This window comes from Mustela erminea, chromosome 5 (genome assembly GCF_009829155.1).
Source record: "Mustela erminea isolate mMusErm1 chromosome 5, mMusErm1.Pri, whole genome shotgun sequence".
Taxonomy (NCBI): domain Eukaryota; kingdom Metazoa; phylum Chordata; class Mammalia; order Carnivora; family Mustelidae; genus Mustela; species Mustela erminea.
The window spans coordinates 60,533,282-60,560,000 of NC_045618.1; the positions used below are offsets into that span (position 1 = coordinate 60,533,282).

Sequence of the window (26,719 nt, forward strand, 5' to 3'; positions counted from 1 at the left end):
TGCTTTTCACAAAGCAAACGCACCCACATGCTTCAGCTGGCAGGTGGCCACTCCCCTCATCTTCTGTCAGAGTAGAGTACTATGAGGAAGCCAGCTCGGAGCAGTGGACTCCAAAGCACTTCCAGGCAATGTGAGAGGAGGGAGGACTCACTAGAATTGGCCAACCACCAGGTTTGACAGACTCTCTTGGAACTAGGGGGATCAGGGGCCAAAGCCCTAAGGGGAGGGCGCATTCCCCGAGAGATGATTGTATGAAGACAAGATGGAGGAGCAGTTACATGTTCGGTACTAAGTCATCTTCAGGGGATTGGAAGACTTGCTGGATTTCATGATGCTGACCAGCGTTAGCTGATTAACCCACGTATGCAGGCACTTAAGAGAAGCAGGGAAGGGTGGGAAAGACTGGCCTCTGGACTTCCCTCCCACCCCTGGGATCCCCACCCCTCACCTCTCACCCATAGTCACCATAATAGGGAGCGAGAATTAAGCCGGTGGAAGGCTCTGCCAGCTGCCCCCGCCTGCTTACCAGGAAAATGTTGGTTTTATTCCACACGTAGCTTGTGCAGATGCAGCAGGAAAATCAGAAAACTACCATCTCAGTGAGTACCAGGCTGCCTCCAAAGGGATGGGCAGCCGTGCTCGTATTTTTATGGTTAGAAAGGCACAAAATTATCAACTAAAACATTCCTTGTCTTTCTTTTTCCTAAATCTCATGGAGTTTTCCAACTCTTTTAGACTGTAGTTTTTGGTTTTTTTGTTTTTGTTTTTGTTTTTTTACAAACACTTTACAATGTAAGATATTTATTTTTTACTTGCTCTGGAGGATCTGTCTGAAAGACTATTCAAGGAACAGGAAGAAGCGTAAGGACTATCCATATCAGCTTTGTTAGGAGTCTTCATGACTGTAAGATTGTAAATACAGATTATTTATTAACTCTGTTCTACCTGGAATCTAGGTTTCATATGGAAAGTGTCTGACAGCAGGTAGTGGAGACTTACCAGCAAATCTCTCAAGAACGGCACAAGGAACATCAGAGCTAGCAGCTCTTCACTTTGTGCTCAGAGTGAATGATTTGGGATCTTTTTTTGTCTTTTCAAGTGGAATTAGTTATCCATTTGCTAGTGTCTTTAAATTTCAAAGAAAAGCCAGGAGGCCTTTCAAACTGTCTGTACCCCATCCCTTGTGCCTATTTCCAGGGAGAAGAAAAGCATCTACACTTTTTTCATTTTTTTCCAAAAGAGAAAAAAAAAATAACAAAGGTGAAACTTTTATACAAATATTACCTCATTTGTTGTGTGACTGAGTAAAGAATTTTTGGATCAAGCAGAAAGAGTTTAAGTGTCTTACAAACTTAAAGCTACTGTAGTACCTTTTTAAAAAAAAAAAAAAAGTCAATGTTGTACATAGTATAAAAATTCTTTGCAGAAAAGTATTCCCAATAAGGAAATAGCATGGAAATGTTAAATACATTTCTGAAAGTTATGGGTTTTTTTTTTCTATCTTATATACCATTGCTTTATTTTTATAAATTATTTTCTCATTGCCCTTGGAATAGATCTCAGATTGTGTAGATATGCTATTTAAATAATTTATCAGGAAATACTGCCTGTAGAGTTAGTATTTCTATTTTTATAAAACGTTTGCACACTGAATTGAAGAATTGTTGGGGTTTTTGTTTTGTTTTTGATTTGTTTTTTGCTTGTTACCCCGCCTCCCAGTTTTGAATATTTGCCAATACCTTTTTCTAGGAATGTGCTTTTTTTGTACACATTTTTATCCATTTTACATTCTACAGCAGTTTAAGTTGTATATTACTGTTTCTTATGTACAAGGAACAACAATAAATCATACAGAAATTTATATTTATACTTACTGTATCCATGTTTATTTGTTCTCTGCTGGCTTTGTTAGGAGGTGGGGGTAAATTCCATTCCTAAAGCAATATAGCGTACAGAAGAACACATTACAGTAATCAGTAACATTCCCAGTTCCTGTATAATTGAAGAAGACAGATTTGCTCAAGAAACACATTTGCTGGATTTGTAGAATAAGAACAAAACATGAGCTTACCATAGCAAACAAAGGAAAGATGGGACACTGGAGTGGCTTGGTAGGCGAAGCATCTGACTTGATCTTGACTCGTCTTGATCTCAGGGTCCTGGGTTCAAGCGCCATGTTGGGCTCCACACTGGGTGTGGTGCCTACTTACAAAAAAATCTTGGAAAGCAAGGACTCAAGATAGGGCCCCCTACAGGGCATAATTTTATATTTTACTAAGGTAATAAATATCCCCTTTTAAATCCTTCTCCAAGTACAGTCCTGTCTTTATGAAGAACCATGAAAATGTGAAAAACAAGTGAAGGGCACACAATTCTCACAGCTCCATTTTCGGGCCCATGAATGACAGCATTAGGTGGGCTATGCAACTGCATGTTGTGGAGAAGCATTAGATGAGCTACTAGAAGCATTAGTAAATGCTACTAAAGGCTGACCTCCAAGATCTATAAAGAACTTCCCAAACTCAAAACCCAAAGAACAATCATGTCAAAAAATGGGCAGAAGACATGAACAGACACTTCTCCAAGAAATACATACAAATGGCAAACAGACACATGAAAAAGTGTTCATCATCATTAGCCATCAGGGAGATTCAAATCAAAACCACATTGAGATACCACCTTACACCAGTCAAAATAGCAAAAATTAACAAGGCAAGAAACAACAAATGCTGGAGAGGACGTGGAGACGGGAACCCTCTTACACTGTTGGTGGGAATGCAAGTTGGTGCAGCCACTTTGGAAAACTGTGGACGTTCCTCAAAAATTAAAAATAGAGCTACCCTATAACCCTGCAATTGCATTACTGGGTATTTACCCCAAAGATACAGATGTAGTGAAAGGAAGGGCCCTATGTACCCAGTGTTCATACCAGCAATGGCCACAATAGCCAAACTGTGGAAAGAGCCGAGATGCCCTTCAACAGATGAATGGATAAAGAAGATGTGGTCCATATATACAATGTAATATTACTCAGCCAACAGAAAGCTGAATACCCAACTTTTGCATCAATATGGATGGGACTGGAGATTATGCTGAGTGAAATAAGTCAAGCAGAGAAAGTCAATTATCACATGGTGTCACTTACTTGTGGAACACAAGGTATAACATGGAGGATGTTAGGAGAAGGAAAGGAAAACTGAAAGGGTGGGGGTGGGGGGGAATTGGAAGGGAAGACAAACCATGAGAGATTGTGAACTCCAAGAAACAAACCGAGGATTTTATATGGAAGGGGGTAGAGGGGATAGTGGAGCCTAGTGGTGGGTATTAAGGAAGGCACGCATTGCATGGAGCACTGGGTGTTATACGCAAACAGTGAATCTTGGAACACTGCATCAAAAACTAATGACGTATTTTATGGTAAGTAACATAACACAAAAGAAGAAGAAGAAGAAGAAGTAGTAGTAGTAGTAGTAGTAGTAGTAGTAGTAGTAGTAAGTACTACTGAAGGAAGAGCCATCCTTACAGAGTTGGACCAGGGATGCCTGGGTGGCTCAGTGGGTTAAAGCCTCTGCCTTTGGCTTGGGTCATGATCCCAGGATCCTGGGATTGTGCCCCGCATTGGGCTCTCTGCTCAGCAGGGAGCCTGCTTCCTCCTCTCTCTCTGCCTGCCTCTCTGCCTACTTTGTGATCTCTGTCTGTCCAATAAATAAATAAAATCTTTAAAAAAAAAAAAAAAAAAGTTGGGCCAAACTCTACAGATGTCACCTTTCAAAGAATGAATTCACCTTTGGTCAAAAACAGCACTAAAAAAGAACTTAGAAGAAATCCTACATATACATACAAAGTATAAGATTAGTTTTTGAAGAGAAGGCCAAAGCATTACAATAAGCAGATCTTGAGTTCCGGGTGAACTAACAATGAATGTAGAATACCAGCCAATTAATTTCCATTTTTAATAAGAATAGGTAGAATCAAAAATCTTAGGAATAGGCTAAAGGTCTGGCTTTGGAGTCCAGTGAACTCTAGAAATGACTGACAGACTGAGATACACTCTTATTGACTTTTGTCTCTCATTCTAAAAACACTTCTCCTTTGAAGGCAGCATAATCATATCGAAGCATAAACTGCCAAATCATTTCATGGTGCCCAGGTAAAGAATCAATCACTAGAAGGTATGGAAAGGGTCACAGAGTTTGGAAAACTGATTTGAAAGATAATTCTTTCAAAAAGGACAGCGTTCCTTCTGAGAGGAGCACAAACATGGCAAGTCTTGGAAGAGAATTCTAATTCACTTTTAAGTAGCAAGCCTACAGTCACTGAAAATATCCTAATAGGACAGTGAAAACAAGGGGCACATGTACCCCCAATGTTCATAGCAGCAATGCCCACAACAGCCAAAGAGGTCCTTCAACAGATGACTAGATAAAGATGCGGTCCATATATACAATGGAATTACTCAGCCATCAGGAAGGCTGAATACTCACCATTTGCATCAACATGGATGGAACTGGAGGGGACTGTGCTAACTGAAGTAAGTGAAACAGAGAAAGACAAGTATCATATGGTTTCACTCATATGTGGAACATAAGCAATGGTATAGAGGACAATAGGGAATGAAGGGAAAACAATGAGAAGAAATCAGAGAGGGAGACAAACCACGAGAGACTATGGACTCCAGGAAACAAACTGAGGGTTTCAGAGGGGAGGGGAGTGAGGGGAGGAGGTAACCAGGTGATCGGTATTAAGGAGGGCATATGTGGTGATGAGAACTGGGTGTTATACACAATTAATGAATCCCTGAACACTACATCAAAAACTAATGATGAACTCTATGTTGGCTAATTGAATATAATTTTTTTTAAATCCTGATAGTACAGAAAAAGTGTATAGGAACAGGAGCTTTTTCCCAGACATGTTCCATGTTTACTCTGAGACTCACCTTCGAATCAGTAGGTTACATGGAAACAAAGGGCTTGTAAGAATTAAAATTACGCCATCAGGGTGATACCTTTTTCCTGCTACGAGAGTTTATGGTCCTGTGTTCCAGAGAGAGTTGACAGGCCATAAACTTCGGGTCCTTCAGGAATTTACAATAAAGGTGGTGCCAGTTGTTTTCTTGAGAAGTCATAAGCAGAAAAAGCTCAAATTTTAAGATCCTGAAGATTCTCTTTCATGCTTTTTCTTTTCTATCTTATTCTGGGGTCTAGAAGGAACCTTAAAATAAAAACTGATTTTTTTGTGTGTGCATGAAGTTATTCCTATACTTTGTGTCATTATTACATTTTTTTATCTTTACTTTTTTTATTGTTATGTTAATCATCACACATCATTAGTTTTTGATATAGTGCTCCAAGATTCATTGTTTGCCTATAAAAACCAGTGCTCCATGCAATATGTGACCTCCTTAATACTCACCACCAGGCTGACCCATCCTCCCAACCCCCCTCTCCTCTAAAACCCTCAGTTTATGTTTCTAGGAGTCCACAGTCTCTCATGGTTCATCTCCCCCTCTGATTTCTCTCAATTCACTTTTCCTTTCCTTCTCCTAATGTCCTCCATGTTATTCCTTATGCTTCACAAGTAAGTAAAAACCATATGATAATTGACTTTCTCTGCTTGACTTATTTCACTCAGCATAATCTCCTCCAGTCCCAACCATGTTGATGCAAAAGTTGGGTATTCACCTTTCTGTTGGCTGAGTAATATTCCATTGTATATATGGACCACATCTTCTTTATCCATTCATCTGTTGAAGGGCATCTAGGCTCTTCCTACAGTTTGGCAATTGTGGACATTGTGGCTATGAATATTGGGATGCATATGGCCCTTCTTTTCACTACATCTGTATCTTGGGGAAAGCACTGATTTTTAATAAGAACATTTTCTCCCTTACAGGATAATATTTAGAACAAAACAAAACCTGGAGTCTTCATGTTGCATTACATTATACCCCTGATTGTACCTGGTCTCATCTGAATTATAGTCTAGATTCAGCTTACCAGTCCCTGTTAGAGGTCCCTTCAGTTGATGTGCTATGGAATGAATGGTGTCAGCTCTTTCAGTGGCAAAATCCATTATTTAAGATCATTCCATCTTACTTCTCTTCTCTTAAACTTCTATAACATAAAGGCTCACTATACCCCAAATACCATTTGCAGAAACACATTAGGAAGGCATAAGCTCTCAACCCCCCTACACACACATATACACACACACACTCAAATACCAGAAGCACAGGTTTAGAAAGCTGAGCTCCTCAAAAAGGGTATTGGGCCAAAATGGCTCCTCTCTGTCACCACTCCAAATTCCCACCCATGTCACCTCTCCCCTGACTCAAACCTTACAACACACGTCATTGCTAGGAGAGTCTAAAAGCATGACTTTAACTTCTGCTGGTACCCCCCAACAAAATCCTTCACATCAAGATGAATTACACTGTCACACATTGACATCGACAAGAACCGGTGTTATTTTCATGTCAACTGAAAGAGGCAGCTCAAAAAAGAAATTGCCTATCGATTCCTCTGAAAATAGTAGCACAGAATTCATTTTTTAAAGTCATTGTTAACATCATCCACTAACAGGTGATGAAACAGGTAAGCAAAAAATAGTCATGCGACATACTTATCCCTCCAAACTTCATTAAAGGCAGCACGATTACCTGCTCATTTCTTTTTCATCAGAAATAAACTGGACTTGTAGAGCCAATTCATTGTCAAAAAGTGCAGACATAAATTGCTCTCATGGATCCAAGTGACTAACCTGTAACTAGACAAACCTCTCTTAAAATAGAGCCACACAACTTTTCTTAAGTAGCTGATCTTTGCTGCTTTCTAATTTCTTTTAGTGCACTCTAGAGAAAAAAGTCTGAGTGTCTTCCCTTTTCCCTCTCTATATGGTATTTATAGCATTTTGATTAATACCCATGTTTCAAGAATATCACCCATCCATTTCCAGTGTAACATAAGACTAACCAAAAAGAAGATTTAGAAGACCTCTTTATGTGGTCTTTTTATAAGAGGTGTGTATCAAATTACTATCTAGAAAGTGGTTGTCTCTTTCTATGACATCTGTCAGTTTAGCATGGAGAGCATCAACACATTATTTAATATTTTAATAATTATTTATTATTTAACCCCCCCATCTTCAATCTATTTAAAATTAGAGCATTTACCATAGCATTCTCATTGGGAAACAGTGTGGATTTATGTGACTATGTCTTGCTACTGCTTACTTTTTACTACTGTCCATAATTTCTACATGTTATTCCAGGGAGATTAACCCAGCTCCTATCTAGAAAAAGCAAGCATGAATCCCTGACTACACCAATTATCACAGCCCATCCCCTGGCCACTGAATTTGCTTCAGAGATGAGAAGATGATTAAATTGGTTCAATCAAAGAAAGGCATAGAACCTCTGCTCAAAATTCTGACATAAATACACTCTCCAACAGGATGATATAGTTGCTGCATTCTGAAAGATGATAACTGATAATAAAAATCAAGTAATTCAGGGACTCCTGAGTGGCTCAGTCAGTTAAGTGACAGCCTTTGGCTCAGATCCCCAAGTCCTAGGATCAAGTCCTGCATCAGGTTCCTTACTCAGCAGGGAGCCTACTTCTCCGTCTCCTGCTGCTTGCCTCTCTGCCTGCTTGTGCTCATTTAGTCTCTCACTCTCACTCTCTCTCTTGCTTTCAAATAATTTTTTTTTTAAATCAAGTAATTCAGTCAGACTCCTGTTTAAGCAAAGCATCACTGTTAATAAGAAAGCAAAGTCTATGCTAACATTGCTTTGTTGAGAAAATTCTTTTTTTTTTTCCTTTGACAAGTTATACTTACCACCAGACATCAGAGAGGAGGAAATCTGGAAAATCAGGGCCCAAGTAAGAATTCACAGTGATTAAATCTGTCTGAATCCCAATGAAGTTGTAACACATAAAATCAAACACAAAGTCATCATAGCACTTGAGCTAGTTTTAACATAACTCACACATACATAAAATGTTGGTTTCTATAATGTATCCCTGATGTTACAAGATTGGCAATAAAATACAATTTTACAAGAAATTTCAATGAAAAAAAAAACCCACTGACCAATTGTACCTCAAGTCTCAAAAATATCAAAGAAATATAATCCAGGTAGAGAAAATCCAAATATTAAAATCATTATTTGAGGAATGGTCCCTATAAATGCAGTCATTGAATATAAGAATTCGAAAAAAAATTATGTAATTGAATTTACCCAACTTTCTCAAAACACGCCCAGCAAGTCTTTGCTTAAGATTCTTTACATTCTTCTATCATATCTTCAGTCTCCTGTTCATCTGTGCATTGAAAACAATAACCAAAGTGGTTAGGCTATCAGAAGTTGTGCATAATTAGGAAAAATTATTCAATCTACACAACAGTTAGTCATTTTACACATGAGACAATAGCCATTCTCATTTAATACTTAATTGAACACTCATCACAAGCTGCATACAAAGTTTACAAGAAAACACAAAAGAGAAGGTACTTGCCTTCATTTAGCTTATAGCCAAGAGAAAACTTTCTAGGTTTTAAGAACTAAAATGGTTATGGATCTGGAGATGGCATCAACTTCCACTGTTGCTTGCTTTGCATTATTTCTGGGAAGCAGGGTGAAATCAAAAGAAAATGTGACATTCAGAGTGGATAAGAATTGACCACCTGCCATTTCTTCACTGTGAGGAAAAGACATGTGACACTAACAAAAATGGTATGGAAATATTCTCCCAACCTAGTGAGAAGATTACCAGAGAAGGCAGAAGTGATAAGAGAATCAACTAAAAGATGACGATAAAATTGAATCCAGAAACGAGAAAAACCAAAGCCCTCATCCACCACTGGTGGGAATGTAAAATGGTGCACCCACTTTGGAAAAGTCCAGCAAATCCTCAAAAAGTTACCACAGACCCAATAACTCTACTCCTACATATATGCCAAAGGGAAATGAAAACATACATCCACGCCAAAATCGGTAGGCCAGTTGCTTTTGGGGTTTTTTTTGTTTGTTTGTTTGTTTTTAAGATTTTATTCATTTGGCACTTCTGGATGCCTCAGTTGGTTAAGCCTCTGCCTTCAGCTCATGAGGGTCATGGTCTCAGGGTCCTGGGATAGAGTCCTGCATTGGACCCCCTGCTCGGCGGGGAGCCTGCTTTTCCCTGTGTGCTGTTCCCTCTTCTTGTGCGCTCTCTCTCCCTCTCCTTCTGTGTTAAATAAATGAATAAAATCTTTTTTAATTCTAATTTTTAAAAAAAGATTTATTTGTCATAGAGAGTATGAGTGCACAAGCAGGGGGAACAGGAAGTGAGGGAGGCTCAGCAGGGAGCCTGATGCGGGACTCAGTACCAGGACCCCAAGATAGTGACCTGAGCTGAAGGCAGATGCTTAACAGACTGAGCCACCAAGGTGCCCTGTAGGCTAGTTTTCATAGCAGAATTACATACAACAGCTAAGAAGTAAAAGCAACCCAAATGTCCACCCACTGATGAATGGATTAAAAAAAACTCAGTATAGTCATACAAGAGATCAGCATTCAACATAAAAAGAATGGAGTATGGATACCTGCTACAACGTGGATGAAACTTAAAAAACATTTGCAAAGTGTAAGAAGCCAGACCAAGAAGGCTACATATTTTTATGATTTTGTTTATATGAAATGTCCAAACTAGGCAAATTCACAGAGACAGAGAGCAGATTAGTGGTTGCCTAGGGCTGGGGGCATTGGGAGAAAATGGGGAGTGACTACTCATGGGGATAGCATTTGTCTGAGGGGTGAGGAAAATGTCAGATTGAGAGTGGTGATGGATGCAAAATTTTGTGACTATAAAAACCACTGCATAGTAAAAGTACTATTGAATGGTGGCCAAAAAATGTTATGTCCACATTCTAATCACTCAAACCTGCGAAAATTTCCTTCCTTGGGAAAAGGGTCTTCGCAGATCTGTTAAGGATCTTGAGATGAAACTGGATTCATCCAGGTGGTCCATAGGTTCAGTAACAAACATCCTTATAAGAGAAAAGCAGAGGCAGACTGGAGAGACACACCGAGAGAAAGGCAATGTGAAAAAGAAGTGGAGATTGGCAGGAGGAGGCCACAAAGCAAGAAAACCAAAAAACGTTAAAAGCCTGAGAACCTGGAAAAGCAAGGGGGCATTTTTCCCTAGAGCCTCCAGGCAGAGTATGGCCTTGTGGACTCTGATTTCAGACCGCAGGCCTCTAGATCTTCAAGAGATCTAGGTTTCTGTTGTGGTCATTTGTTGTGACAACCACAGGAAATGAATCCAGGTATATAAAATATAGGTCGATAATGCTGTCATTTTTTTTAAAGATTTTATTTATTTATTTGACAGACAGAGATCACAAGTAAGCAGAGAGGCAGGCAGAGAGAAAGAGAGAGGAGGAAGTGGGCTCCCCGCTGAGCAGAGAGCCGGATGTGGGGCTCGATCCCAGGACCCTGAGATCATGACCTGAGCCGAAGGCAGAGGCTTAATCCACTGAGCCACCCAGGTGCCCCAATGCTGTCATTTTTAAAAATCAGCCTAATCATTAAGGGCAAAATGACTCTCTCTTCAGAGAGTCAAATGAGAAATGTAGTGGTGTTGCCAACACACAGACGAAAAATAAGCAAGGAGAAAGGTGGGATAGAGGAGAAGCAAACCTCAATATCCCACACATGAGAGGAGGAATGGTAAGAGTGGCCCAGGCCTTCCCAGATACTATTTCTTCTATCTGGAGTGTTGTCCTTCTTGACCACCCAGTATGTCGGAGGCAGGCCCCTGGCCAGGGCGGCCTCCGCCATTAAAAGATGGCGCCTGGCTAGTTGCCAGGTTAGGATTGCCTCGTGAGACTAAGCGGAACGCCCAAAGAGGAAGTAAACAGCATTGGTTGCTAGCGAAGTTGTTCGTTTAGGTGCACAGCCTGATTCGCTCCCTCCTGTACCCTGCTTGCTGATTGGTCATGTAAGCGTATATAAGTGTGTAGACTTGCGGAAATAAAGAGAGAGAAGAGAGAGAAGATGCATCCGAACCAGGGCGTCTTGTCGTCCTTGCGGGGCGAGGGCGATACCAGTAAATGACCATCATCCTTGGAGGCTCAACTTGAACATCACTTCCCCATCTCCCCAGTGTTCATTCCCTCTGTAGTGTGCCCGTGGACTTTGTCCCAAAGCTCTTACTACTCTTGTCTTGCCCCTGCTGTGATTTCCTGCCTAAGTGGCTACCTTCATCAACAGACGATGAAATAATTCAGAGTTGGGGTTGTGTCCTATTCCTTATATCCTAGAACAATGTCCTTAATGAATGAATACTGATGTCCAGATCCAACCCCTAGAAATAGATTTAATTCACCTGGGATGGAACCAAGGCATTGGTCTGCTTTAAATCTCATCAAGCAATTCTAATATGTTGCCAATGTAAGAGGCATTGCTGAAGGGATGGACTTGGTATAGCTTAAAATGCCAGACAGATCTGAGGCAGATGCCAAATATACAGAGGACAAATGATCCCACTCCAGTTATATGTGTCTCCAAATAAATTATTAACCATGAAAGAGTTGAGAACTCAAGCTAGGACATGCTTGCTTTTGGTGGTTCAAGGGAAGGTTACCCAAAAGCAAAACGGGAGGTATGCTTAGAGCAATAAGACAATCTGGAGAAGGCAGGATCTTCATTAAAATGAAATTTAAGAAGAAAAAGGAGGGATTGAGCAGATGGAAAAGAAGATACTTTCTGACATTATTTTCACCACCACCATAGATAATCCTACAGTAGGACTAGTCAACAATCTAGTCCAGAGCTTCTCCCACTTTAACAAGTGTACAGATCACCTGCTGGACAACTTGTTACAATGCAGACTCTGAGACAGTAGGTCGGGAGCAGGGCCTGGGACCCTGCATTTCTAACAAGCTCCCAGGACTGCTGGTGCACAGATCTAGTCCACAGGATCTTAACTTTTTCATTTTACCCAATTTGAATGAAGAACTAGAATCACAAGCTCTTATTAACTGATAAAAGAATAACACATCACAATTAAGTACCAAACCTCTCCAAAATGCCATTGTTAAGACTACTAAACAAAAGGATAAATGATATTTTATGAGATGAAGAAAATAATTGGTGGCACATATTTGCATGAAAAGCCTACCTCAAATCAAGAATGAAAAAAGCATGAAAGAAAATTAGTTGAAAGTGACTTAAGATAAATTCATTGAATATAACTAAAGTGTTACATCAAAAGGTAATGAACTGTGGAAATCTCTCATAGCAACTCTGATATTTTGATCCAATAAATTTGGGGGAGTTAAATTACTAAGTGCATCTGAAAGGCAATGAGTTCTCTTGAAAAAGGAATTTAACAAATAATAACTAGGAGGCCTGAGGGCACACACAGTTTGAGAGAAACAGAACCCCATCAAAGCAACGATGAGTTAAGAATTTCCCTAAGAGCAAGCCAACATATTTTTCAACGGGAAAAAAAAAAAAAAAAGTTAGCTAGTAGTGTTACTATTTTAGAATCTCAGTACTCCACTACAAACCAGAAAGCCTATATTACAACAAAAAAAACTTTCTCAAAACTATCTAGTGCCTATGAAACTGTTCAGGTGGTCAGAGTAAGGACATACACTAACACATGTACCCTTCACAACTGCAACGTCCTTCACAAAAACCAATCCAACTACAGCCACCCCAAGTTCTGTTCCAAACTTACAATCAGTGATGACTCCCTATATTGTATGCCTGAGACTAATTTAACACTGCATGTGAACTATACTGGAACTAAAATAAAAATTGATGGTAAATAAGGAGGAAGTTACAACCAAACAAATCTTCTGATGGGCAATTTTTCAACATGGAGTATCAGACTGCACAGTTGTAGTGGTTGGTCAACTTGTTCTGAGGACCCCAATGGAATAACATAATTAGCTTTCTGAAATCTATACTGAAATCCATATTTCTCAAATTCTTATAGTAGTTATAGAATATATAACCTTGTATATAGCCTGTATGTATAAGCTTATACTATGTCTTGTACAGTAGCTATGTAATATATAATCTTGTAGCTTGCATTAATTTGACAAACTGAATGCCCCATACCAGGGACTCTGACTTCTGGACGTCGGGCTAGGGCCTTGGACACAGGTATAAAACAAGAAGCAAAACACTGCCCAAAGATCCTGATGCTCTGTGCTTTGTAACAGTGCTTCTCAAACCTCACAGTGTCACTGGGGGATCTTATTAAAGTGCAAATTATGAGTCAGTAGGTTTTCTAATAAGCCCCCAGTAACTGGGCCACACTCAAAGCAGCAGAGGCTTATAACATGGTATGGAAATCATATGGCTCCAAAGGACCAGGCACATGAAGTCAAGAGGGGCAGACGGGGACCCTGTCCCCCGTGCCTCTTCCAAAGGGAACATCTGCTCCTCAGCTCTCCTCACTGGTGGAAGGAACTGCTGATTTATCAGAAAAGTCAGAAGTCCAGGCTTTTATGGGAAATCTCCTGATTAAATGTTAAATACAGAAGTCCCTCTTATCCACAAGGAATGTGTTCCAAGACCCTCAGTGGAGGCCTGAAACCATGGATGGTACTAAACCCCATATATACTATGATTTTTCCCGTACATACATACCTCTGATAGTTTAACTTATAAATTAGGCCCAGTAAAAGATTAAAAACAATTCTAATAAAATAGAACAATTATAACTTACTGTAATAAAAGTTATGTGAATATAGTCTCTCTCAAAATGCCTTGTACTATACTCACCCCTCTCGTTGTGATAATGTGAGGCGATAAATGGCTCACACGATGGGATGAAAGTGAATGACATAGGCATTGTGACACAGTGTTAGCCTACCATCAACCTTGACAACAGGCCAGGAGAATCACCTGCTTCCGGAAGGCTACTGACCACAGGTGGCTGAAACCTCAAATAAAGAGGGACTACTACTGGGGCACCTGGGTGGTGGCTCAGTCGGTTAGGTGTCTGCCTTCGGCTCAGGTCATGATTCTGGGGTCCTGGGATTGAGCCCCATATTGGGCCCCCTGCTTGGCGGGGAGTCTGCTTCTCCCTTTCCCACTCCCCCTGCTTATATTCCCTCTCTCCCTGTCTCTGTCAAATAAATCAATAAATAAAATCTTTAAAAAAAAAAAAAAAGGGACTACTACTATCCCACATAAGCCGACCAAGTCCAGTCACTGACATAATCATTTTATGTGGACTTTCTCCTTTGATCCTTATTGAACTATTAAAACCATCTGATCTTAAAAGATAAGGATACCAAGGTGTAGAGGAGATAGATTAAGTAATTTGCCTAAGATCACTGCTAGTAAGAGAGCAAGCATTCAAAGCCGGATCTGCCTCACCCAGAGCCCAGACTCCCAACCACTAGGCCAGATCCTACTGGTGGGTGGGCACGCCCAACCTCCCTCTGCTCCTCTAGCTTCTAGTCTGGGATCCTGCCACTTACCCAGACTACTGCAAGCTTTAAGTAATTAATTTGCCCTCTGGGCTTTTGTTCTCAGTTTCAATTTACAGTGACCAATCATCCCAGTTTGCCAGAGAGGAAGGGTTTCCAAGGACAAGAAACATTCGATGGTGAAACCAGGACACTCCTGAGCCAACCAAGACAGTTAGTAGCCCGAAGTTTTTATTTAAGGTTGTTATTTTTAAAACAAACATACCTGACTCACTCGTTATAAAAATTTTTGAGACACCATTCATTACACGGGTCCTATGGGAAAATTCCACTTTGTTTCCTTTGAAGAGTTAATACATTTCTGACCCCTTTCTTTACTACATGACTGACTTGGTGTCCCTTTTTGCCCTACGCTTCTACTGTTGCTTTCGTTATTCATATTTTCTTCTTTACTATATGAACTTGATAAGTAGATCAAATGCTTGGTGGGAAGGAGTATACCATACAGGCAGAGAGAACTTTTTGTTGGAATTCTCTGGAAAGCAACTCAACATAAGATAACTCGATTAAACACCAGACTAACCACAGACCTGAAGAGCTTCCTCTGTGAGTACCAGTGTATTCGGGGGTGTCTCAGAGGTGACATGGTGGCAAAGAACACTTACTCCCCACTCTCCTCGCACTTGACTTAGGGCGGGGACGCAACCCACCTCGCACCATCTTGTTCCACGGGCTGCCAGGGAGAAGAGCCAGCTCCTGATCAGTGAGTTCCGGGGAAAAAATAGCACGCTCGGCCCGCCCCTTCCTCCACGGTCAGCACGCCACCCCGCCCAGCTAGTGGTTCCACCTGGACAGGTCTCCACAGTGAGGCTTAAGGCTTTCACCTTCTCGGTGAAAGCGTGCTTCAGTTCACTCGGAGGACGCAGCATTGGAAGACCGTTGGGCTGCCCACCCAGGTCACAGCAACCCCCTATGTTTCATCAGCAAGGAAGTCAAACTCCTTGCTCTGTGCCTTCCTCAGAATCCCTCTGTCTTTAAATGGGTTCCGATCTCGGTAGAGAAGACAAGACACTATTTACCAATCCCCTACAACCCCCAACAGGGAGTGAGTACAACACTGAATTTACTGGAACTTTTTTTAAAAATATATTTTTTTAAGATTTTATTCATTTATTTGACAGACAGAGATCACAAGTAGGTAGAGAGGCAGGCAGAGAGAGAAGAAGACTTCTGGCCGAGCAGAGAGCCCAATGCGGGGCTCTATCCCAGGACCCTGGGACCACGACCCGAGCTAAAGACAGAGGCTCTAACCCACTAAGCCACCCAGGCACCCCTAAAAAAGATTTTATTTATTTATTTAAGAGAGAGCACATAAGCGGGGTGAGGGGTGGGCAGAGGGAGAAGCGGATTCCCCACTGAGCAAGGAGCCTACCTCAGGGCTCGATCCCACGACCCCCTCGATCCCGAAGGCAGATGCTTAACCAGCTGAACCACCCAGGCATCCTTGAATTACTGGACCTTGTATCCAGAAAGTCAAGTATCAGTATTTACTCCTAAGCCTAAAGCCCAAACAAGAAAAATGGAACTTTGAATACAGCTGTGAGGTAGATCCTTATCTTTCAATATCACAATTTAAAATGGCCCTCAATATCATTCAGCTGGGTTCTCTTTTTGAAGTTTTATCTGACTCGGCCTTTTAGAAGAATTTTAATACTTGGAACAGACCTCAGTTCCTCAAGAAAAAGAAAAGAATATATCAATAATATCTGCTATTGAAAGAGAAAATGATAACTGTTTTTCTTAGTGCAGTCCAGTCTGTAGAAACCCATCTGGAATCACATTCACATGTCACTGTTTCCTAAGAAAGACCTGAATATAACGTATCAGCTGAAAACATTGAGACTCCTCATTCAAGTTACACCTGTAAAAGGCTTTGTGCCAAGAAAGCAGGCATGGCATTCAGTTTTGGTGTTCGCTTTCATAGAAAGCACATAATTACAACTTAGTATTTAGAATAAAATTGATTAGCAAAAAAATTGATTAGCAAAGTATTTTAATCATAAACACTGAGGTTAGTAAAATTAAAACCTCCAACCTCAGATATGCTAACAGGCATTCAAGATGATAATGTAGGACCTATTCCTTAAAGTCTGTTATATAATAAGCGGAAAATTAAATATGGTTCACAGATTCACCATGATGCCATCCATCTTCATCCTCCATACTCTCAGGGGTTGTTATAATCAGACATTAGGATTATCTGGTGCCTTCCGAGGCACGTTCTGTGAAGTTAGAGGTAAGCCACCGCAGCTTTCCATCAAGTCACATTAAGTTCTAGTTCATTCTGTCTTGTCAGTTCTACTCAGAGACAGATATACATCAGTGTGACCCAAGTTCACACAGAAGTCAAGTCATATTTTAGTAAAGTACTGTTCTAAACCCTTCCACACAGACTCCATGGGGATGAGATCGCATATGCAACAAATCATCACTTCTAACTTGGTAATATTGCCTACAACAGACAAAGAGGAGATGCAGATGCTTTCCCTAATAAAACCCCTTTATCCAAATAGAAAGAAAATACACCACGATCTTAGGGCAGAACAAAGTTTTCACAGTTTATTAAATGAAGATCCTTAGTGGGGAAAGGCAGAACGAACCCATCTGATGGAATTGCATGTTGTAAAAAAGAACTCTCAGCTGGATACAGACTTCATAGCTTGTAAAATCTCATTAAAAAAAGAAAAAAGTTGCAAATCTTTATATAGCATGGGAGGCTTGCATAATTCTTAAGCAATACCACCTGCTTCCATTCATAATGTGAAGAGTAAATGTGAACCACATTTTCAGCATATTATTCTAAAACTGAGCAATTTAAAGTTTCATTTCTTAAACAGGCACTAAGTTTAAGGCAGCACTTTGGACATCAAAGGAGATGTAACAATAAATCAAAGATAGGATGTTTGTCCTCAAAAACATTACACCATTTTAAGGAAGAGAAGATGTGTGTGTGCCTAAGAACTTCAAGACCATGTGTATGAAATGATCTGATAGGGGACCAAGGGTCTTGGACATTCAGAGGGGAAATCAAACTTTTTAAAAAGGGCAGAAGGGAAGGTTACCTTCAGAGAGGATGGGATTGGGATCCCACTACCAATGAAGAGGTACCTGAACATTCTTCAGGGGAAAAAAAGGTATAGGGGTTATCTAGGAGCAGAGGAAAGTCCTGGAAATCCCAAGACCAGATTAGCTATAACCTGAATAACACGTAGAAGACTAGTTAGAGACTGACTAGGAATAGATGGAAGTCAGATTGTGGAGGCCTGGACAAGCAAGGGAAAGAATTTGGGTTATATTCAGTAGGCAGTGGAGAGCTACAGAACTTTTCCAAGCTGCAGAAGTGTGGTTATCAAAGCTGGACTTTGGAGGGATTCGTTTGGTGGTAGTCAACGACGGCTGGAGGAGGGGAAAATGGGTGGGGAGGACTGCTCCAGGGATCATCACAGCGGTCCGGCTGAGGCAGCACGAAGAGCGAGGAAGGGATGGGCATGGGAGACGCTGCAGAAGCAGAACAAACAATACTGAAGGTCGAAGGTGGGGAGCAAAAGGGCGAGGAGTTTCGATGATGACTCAAATTTTGAGCCCGGGTGATGGAGGAAACAGAAAGGAAAGAGGAAAATCTGAGTTAAAAGGAAAGATGAGGAAATCAGACTGAGGCCATAACCACATGGAGCTTTCTGGCAGGCAGTGAGAAATACAGCACTGGGGAGTTAGTTCAGAATTAGTAGAGTCTAAATTTAATAGGTAGTATGGAGGGGCGCCTGGGTGGCTCAGTTGGTTAAGCGACTGCCTTCGGCTCAGGTCATGATCCTGGAGTCCTGGGATCGAGTCCCACATCAGACTCCCTACTCAGGGGAAATTCCCAGGGAGTCTGCTTCTCCCGCTGACCTCTCTCCTCTCATGCTCTCTCTCTCTCAAATAAATAAATAAAATCATTTAAAAAAAATTTTAAATAGGTAGTATGGAGATAATAGAGATTGATATAGACTTAATAGAAAATATATACCGTAATCAATAGATTGACCAATAGAGACATCTACATTAGAAGAAAAGTTGAGTCTATTTAAATAGACTTCTAAAATAGATTAAAAAATTGAATATTTGTGTCTGTCAAAAACTGTCCATAGTATTTACAACCTGTACCATTGAACCACTGTAAAATGCAGCATTGTAACAAGACAAAACACCTGAGTATATACAAATAGCTGGGACAGGAAGTTTGTAAGAAACTAATAAAACCACTAATAAAATGTATTTCACATTTTACAAATTCATTCCCTGGAATAAATTGCCATCACTGAAATTTGGAAGTTAAATGACTAAGCAAATCTATTCAAATTATTTGCATCTGTTCCAACCAATTTGTCTTCTATTCTGAAATCATCACTGTTTCCTGTATAACCACCAAGAATATGTATTCAATACCATTAGAAAAAAATGTATGTCATAAGAGTAGGAATCTCAACCTTGGTCTCACACAAACATTGATAAATGTTCTATTTCATGCTATTGCCACCATCTGTGATTTACAAACGTAATTCCTATCATGCTCTACCTGAAACTATAACATCTTTATGCTGAGATGCCAAGTAATAATGCACTGATAGACACATTCTCCAAGCCTTACCCGTTTCTGGTTTCTCTGCAGCGTGGACTTTCAGATGTTGGTCTTCGGAAGAAAGGCTCGCATTCATGCCATACAGTGGATCATCCAAGAAGGAGGGCCTCCTCAGTCTTCCAATGCCAAGAGTCTTCGACATAAAGTAGTCTTTTGTGTCACTAATAACCTCGTCCTTGGAAAACTGGAGGCATTTCAAATTCTCTGCTTCGATGACAAGAGCCTGGGGTGTGTAACGCCCAGTCAAGGCTTTGGTGAGATAGTAGCCTGTAAGTGTTTCACATTCCGTATTCTCAGGCATATCTGTGTCTTTCACCTCAGAGCTTGTGACCGTTGTTTCTAATCCCTTTAGGAGCTCAGAGAGGATAGATCTGGAAAGATGGGGGACCTCTGGTATTATATCCTCCATGTCTTCCTTTTCTCTTTCTGAAGGTAGTCTAATCATGGACTTTGGTTTGAGGGTGCATTCATCCAGAAGACACCTTAACTGTTCCTCAGAGAGAAGTGATGCTGAATCTAACTGATGAAACAAACCAAATGTTTTCATAGTCAATTGATTGAGTACACACATTTATTTTATTTTATTTTATTTTATTTTATTTTATTTTATTTTTGATAAGCTTCCAGTAATGCAATATAAATGCAAGTGCCAGGAAATACCTTACACGAGACACCCAAATAGCAAAACTGTTCATTTTCAAGGATCCAGAATTTCAGGAGAAATGTACAGCAGCCCTAGAGATGGCTTTAGAATCTATCGTGCCTACTAAAATCCAGGGGAAATTCCCTCACTACCCTGGAAATAAATTACTGCACCAAATTAGCCACTAACACTCTTTCTACACATGGACATCGCTTGAAATGGAGATATTAGAAAAGCATCTTCAATTTTTTAAGTTTTGGGACACCAAACAGGGAAGTTGGGAACAACCCATTGATAAACTGCTAGAAATCCTACCATAATCTCCAGTAGGTGTTTCTCTGTTTTCCACCACTCCTCAGTGTGAACTGCCCCCCACCACCAAATTCTTAAAAATATGGGGGGGGGACCCTCAGGCAAATGAGACAGCCTAAACCTGCCCCTGGCAATTACCACTCCTATGTGTGTCAATACGTGGACAATACCACTGAAGACAGAAAAAGAAGGGCGAAGGGGTGGCGTGTAGTTGCTTCAAAACTATAGGTCTAGACAGAGGCCATTCCAGTAACAGTGCATTCTGGGAGGAGGATTTGATCCAAACATATAATCTCTGCTTGTAAAAGGCTTGGGGCTGAGCATCTCAACCAAGATCTTAAGGATTCAAAAGCATTGTTTCTTCCAGTGATGTTCTCAGGAAATAAAATAAATCAAATGAAAGTATAGAGCTATGTTCCACAAGAATTCAACTGAATAGCATGCCACTTGAATTGCATCAATCTCAAAAGAATGGAATTAAAATATGTTGAAACACACTGAAAATAATTCCTCCTTCTCTAAAGAATCAGCACCATTCCTGATTTATATAGTGGATTATTTAGGAAAACGCTAATTCTCCTTTACAGGGGAATGCATCATCTAGGAACAAAAAGTCCCCATAAGAAAACCTAGTCATGAATTGCAGTGGCCTTAATTTCTACTTCAGTAAAGGAAAACAAGGCTATCACCCTACTTAGTAGGACCCAGTTCGAATTCAGCAAATATTCTGCATGTATAAAGTATCAGTGAGGGAAGGTGTTATTGGAACTAGTATAGTTAATCCCTATTACTGTGTAATGTTTCTAATGCAATCAAAAAAAATAGTATGTAAAACAAATTTTTAAAATATCTTTTGTTTTCAAATTGTATTTAACTTCCACATATTAAAAACTAGTTTTCATAGTGGCAAGTGCCATTATGAGTTTGAGAGTAACAAGAAATTAGGAATATATTCTTAATAATTATCTAAGATTCAAAATTTAGTAGTTCACCCTAAGGTTAATATACATGTCAAAGAAATAGGAGTGGAATTTCATATAACCAAATCCTACTTTTCTTTTCTTTTCTTTTCTTTTTTTAAAGATTTTATTTATTTATTTGAGAGAGAGACAGGGAGAGAGAGCATGAGTGAGGAGAAGGGCAGAGACAGAAGCAGACTCCCCGTGGAGCTGGGAGCCCGATGCGGGACTTGATCTTGGGACTCCGGGATCATGACCTGAGCCGAAGGCAGTCGTCCAACCAACTGAGCCACCCAGGCGTCCCAACCAAATCCTACTTTTAATCACAGACATTTCAGACATCCAGATGTGGTACTTTATCCATTATTAGGAGAATTCCCTTCGAAAACCTACTCAGCCAGAAGATGAAGGCAGTCTTTGTATTGTAGTAGATATTTAAAGCACACTTTCAAAATCTGCTTATATAAAACTGTTAATATAAAATTGCTTATAGTGAGTAGACAATTCCCTGAGAATTAGAAAGGGTCCATTGCGTGTCCTCTTCATAAAACATTCTCACCAAAGACTTATCATATGAAATTTCCAGACACTAGAAAAAAAAAATCACTTCATACTGGAGGAGGAGGATGAAGTATTATTCAAGAAGGTCTGCAGGGAGGGGCGGAGAAAAAGAGGAGGTAGAAGATTGGCAAGTTATCTAGTATATTTGACCACTTCCACAAATAATATTGGTAAAATAGATGCTTGGTAGTTCTGATGATCTACTTGGCTAGATGCACAGAAAATTAAGTAAAAGGAAAAACTAAGCAATTATGAACTCTGGGGAAAACAAAAAGGTAAATGAAAAGAAAGGCGAGTAGTGTTTTAAATAGGCAACATAGAAAATTAATCAAAAGAAAATAAGATAATTATTAACTTTAGGACAAATAAAAAGTTGTACAAGAAAGGATACCATAGAGGGTGTCTGGGTGGCTCAGTCAATTAAGCGTCTGCCTCTTTATTTTGGCTCAGGTTATGATATTAGGATTGTAGGATTGAGTCCTGCATCCCTACCCCTCTCGGGAAAAAAAAAAAAATGACACCGTAGGATTCTACTTGCTTTTGCTGTAAATAATATTTATATGGTCATCATAATACAAATAGTGATGATGGAGGTAACCAAACATTGTAATTTGACTATTTTGGGGAATTAAGAGGAGAGAAAAGGGATGTTTAGAATTAAAGTTAAATCCATTACAGGAAGCCAACATACAACTGAATAATAATAAAATACTATTCTATTATTGATATAAAGTTTTATATTATTATAAATTATATAAAATTTTATATTATTATAAATTGACATAAAACTGATCAATTAAGATAGCAAGTTATTAAACAATATAAGCAGTAGGGGAAATATCTAAAGAAATTAAAAGTGCTTGACTTTAGAGAGCAAAACTAAGGGGTGGGGAAAGATGGGGAAAGGAGTTATCATTTTTTCTTAAAACCTGTTAACATAAGTCAATTATCATACAGTTTCACTTACTTGTGGAGCATAAGGAATAACATGGAGGACATTAGGAGAAGGAAAGGAAAAGTGAATTGGGGTAAATTGGAGGGGGAGATGAAGCATGAGAGACTACAGACTTTGAGAAACAAACTGAGGGTTTTGGAGGGTAGGGGGGTGGGGGGGATCGGTGAGCCTGATGGTGGGTATTAAGGAGGGCACGTATTACATGGAGCACTGGGTGAGGTGCATAAACAATGAATCTTGGAACACTGAAAAAATAAAATTAAAAAAAATTTTTAAAAGAGTGAAAAAAATAAAACCTTTTAACAAATTTTTCCTTTACTACTATAACAAAAGTTTAAAAAATAAAAATAACAAGTGTATTCAAGTTTTTAAATAAAAATTAATTCAAAAATCAAAACCTGAAATATTAAAATGAAATTTCTAACCAATTATATCTTTGGGCATCAGAAGCAAACTGAGGTTTCATGGAACCTGCAATTTATAATCTTGCAGCAGGAAGAGGATACTTCTTTAAGAAAAAGAATATAGAACTGCAAGTAGGAAATAGGTACAAAAGTGAGTTTCTTTTTCCTAGAATGTGAGAAAGATTACAATAAATTACTGGAGCCTTGGAAAATCAGGCCCATCTCTTACAATACCTATTTAGGTCATTTACCAGCAAAGTGTATAGGGAAATGTTTCCTGATTACAACCTAGCTTCCTCTCCCCACTCAAGGCTCATACAGTTGAGGGGCCCTGAAGCTTAAGCTTCACTGGCTTCCCAGTAAATCTGTTTCTGGGTGCTCCAAGATAAAACATAACACATTTGAGTCTGTGTGTACACAGAATAAGCTCAACTCTAATCACCCTGATCCTCTATGGGAAGCAGACTGATGGGAGAGAAAACTCAGAAAACTAGAACTTGGGTTATGGTCCAGGCTTGGCCACCTTAATGCATGTCACCCAGGGACCCGTCTTCTTCAGTGGTGAAAGAAGGAACTGAAGATGTCTCTAAATTGACCTCTGGCCCTAAAACTGATTTTTATGAATAACCACTCTAATAATAAAAATACAAGGAAGAATAAACTTTCTATTGACATCAGAGTATCACCTTGATAGAATTTAGGAAAGCAAAACAAGAACTAAAAGAGAACTTTTATTTCCTTAACTTCCTCACAATACCAATCCTGAAATCAAAAAAATAACCCAAAATTCCCTCGTCTCAGGACAATATAAGTAAAAGTGAACCAACTATATTAAATCTTCAAATTAAGTTAATTTGAAAATAAAATAAAATAAAACCTTTTTTTATTTTCTGGGTGGCAACGCAGATCTGGAACCTTCCACATGAGCAGTCTTTCTCATCTTTTGATTCCCTGCACAGACTTGCCCACGGTAGAAACTCAGGAACTCGCGGTTGTGGGAATCAAGTGAATGAAGGTTACTGAGTGGTTTGCAACAGCTCTCCACTACCCTAATAGAAGTTATTTACCCATGCTGTGCCGGGCTAACCTAGGGCTCTATCCCAAACACCCCTAATGACCCTTGGGAGTTAAAGGACCCTAATCCATACCCTTCATCCAGATTGTTTTGAAACTCCTGAGCTAACCAGCTCCATCACTGAACGACTCCCAGCAAGCACAGTCAAGTAACCATCTGTTCAAGTATTCACCTCAAAGATTCATCTTTCACGCCAGTTCTAATTTTCCAGTATTTCATAAACAAGTTATTATTCATGCTATTCCTGTCTTCACAAAATTCATCATAGTGCCTCTCAGTCTTCATTTTTCCAGACCAGGACCCAGTCCATTTACATCTCCTTCTATGAAGGCCCCTCTCTTCCCAGCCTCATTTTAGGAGCTCTTTCATGCACCTTCTTTCTTGTGTTAGCCAAAGCACACACATTCCGTAGTCAAAGAGTAAATAGATTGGATTTTCTCGACAGAACCAGGAGATAGAATACTTGTGGCGCTAGATTTCATGCATCTTGATGGTCCTGTTGACACAACCTGATGAAGTCTTTTGGAATAATAACAGCTAGCACTTATTTGGTGCTTACTCTGGGCCAGACACTGCTCTATGCATATGACACGAATCAATGTATTTCATCTTCACAACACCTATGAGGTAGATACTACTATTATTCCTGTTTTACAGATGAAGAAAGTGAAGCACCAAGATATTGAATAACCTGTCCATGGTCACACAGCCACTACATGGGAAACCTGGGATTTGAACCCACGTGCTCCAGGTCCAGAGCCCATGTGCCCCACTACTAGACTACAAAGGCTCTCACTATAAATGAGTTCTCCCTCTACCATTCTCTAAGTATCCTTTTCACAACTCACATTCATTTTTCTGTCCCTTCCCTCAGGTATGAAACATCTTCCTATAGAGTATTTTATGATTCTAACTTTGAATTTTATTACCCAGACTAGCTTAGTATCTTATGCACATTTACACAGTGCTCCTCAGCTCATTTCAGGGGAAAAAAAAAAAAAAGGACAACCCCAACTCCATTCCCAGGGTGCCCACTATTTACACTTCTCCACCCAGGTAAATACTAATTTGGAATAGGAGCTGAATCTGATGAGGAGAGCAGCTCGTAATTGCTGGAGATGGATCACAGACTGAATTACCTCACTTTATTCCCTGCCTCTCCTCTGATGCTATGTACCTGGAGTTTCTCCAGTCATAAAAATCTCCAGTTATTTGGGCACTGAATTTGTTGACAAGGCAATCAAAATTAGGTATCCGGTGCAGATCATCCAATAGCCCACTATTATAAATAAGCAGAAGCAATCTTGCCCTTTGATGTAAGCTTATGTCTAATGCAGGGCTTTTTGTGTTTTTCCCCCCTACAAATGCAGAATCCCTGAGGACACACCCTATAAAGCTACTATGATGATCACAAGTGAGAAAAGAGTGAAAAGCCAGAATGTCCTAAATGATCAACCAACAAGAATATAGATGTCAACAGCTTTCAATGACATCAAGTTCTACTTCAAAATAAGTAGAAAAATAAGTAGAAAACCCTTCCTTAACTGCCAAGATAAGTTTACAACTCTCTGTTGCAGCCATTGCTGGCAACACCTGAGTAGTAGTTTTTTTAGCCAAGGTTTTTTAGCCATAAGGAAGAGAAGTCCTTATCTAAAAAAAAAAAAAAAAAAAAATCAGACGATGATCTAATCCTTTAGCTTTCTCTTGTCTGGAAAACTCTCTCAGGCCATAGAGACAATTTGATCTTGGGTCTAAGAACTCATCCCATGGATACTAACAAGCAGAAATAAAGGATGGACAAAGGTTTGGGGGTCTGGAGCTGGGAAGCTACAGGAACCTAGGTCATGTTTCTCCTTTCTCTTCATGAGTCCCTGTGATGTCTTAACTCCCTGCTTGTCTAATACATCCCCCCTCTGCAAACAAACTCTCTCTGCTTACTAATGCTTTCTGCACTCTCACAACCCCAGACTGCCTATGGAGCATGAACTGATTCTGGTTCTATCCAACATAACTTTCAGGGTCTAACCCCCACCAATGACTAGCAATGACCTCTATGTACATTAGCTCACATTTTCAAGCAAGATGAGCTGGTTGGTCACTGACTCAATGAAGGACTGACAGTATCAGTTTTGAGTGTTCATCACTAATCGAATCACTGGTGGTGAGGGTCATGTGGTATGAACGTAGCTGATGGGATATTTTTGGTAGGGCTACGGGTAAGGGAGATTTCTCAAAGAAGAAGGCAGGAAAGCAGAGCAGGAGCCTCAAAATAAACCTTCCCTAACTATAGCATCAGAGAGGGACCTGACAATGATGTTGTATATAGCCAGCTTCATTGATTAGCAATCACGGTGTTTCCCCACTTTACCGATCTCATTTAATCTGAGCACTCACTGAATAGCTCATTGAGAAATAAAAGCAGAATTACTTGGTAGAAAATATCCAGTTTGTGAAGAGAATGGTAAGCTGGACTTCCCGTTGGAATACAGAACAACACTACCAAGCACTATCTATACGCTCCCCATAAGCTCACAGAGGCTCAAAATGTTCATATCACTTGCTGTGGCTTTTTTTTTTTTTAAGATTTTATTTATTTTACTTGACAGACAGAGATCACAAGTAGGCAGAGAGAGAGAGAGGAGGAAGCAGGCACCCTGCTGAGCAGAGAGCCCGATGTGGGGCTCGATCCCAGGACC

At 39.9% G+C, this 26,719-nt stretch overlaps 1 protein-coding gene across 1 annotated transcript in view; it reads right to left on the bottom strand.

Moving 5' to 3' along the window:
* Window positions 1-9,679: 9,679 nt before the first annotated feature.
* The window catches only part of LOC116590883 (G-protein coupled receptor 176), a 326,863-nt gene continuing 309,823 nt past the window's right edge, over window positions 9,680-26,719 (bottom strand). Inside the window, exons 13-14 of the mRNA XM_032343249.1 lie at window positions 19,124-19,634; window positions 9,680-10,054 (exon numbers count right to left, since the gene is read on the bottom strand). Coding sequence (XP_032199140.1) covers window positions 9,918-10,054; window positions 19,124-19,634 — 648 coding nt within the window. The 3' untranslated portion in view covers window positions 9,680-9,917. The remainder of the gene's footprint in view (window positions 10,055-19,123; window positions 19,635-26,719) is intronic.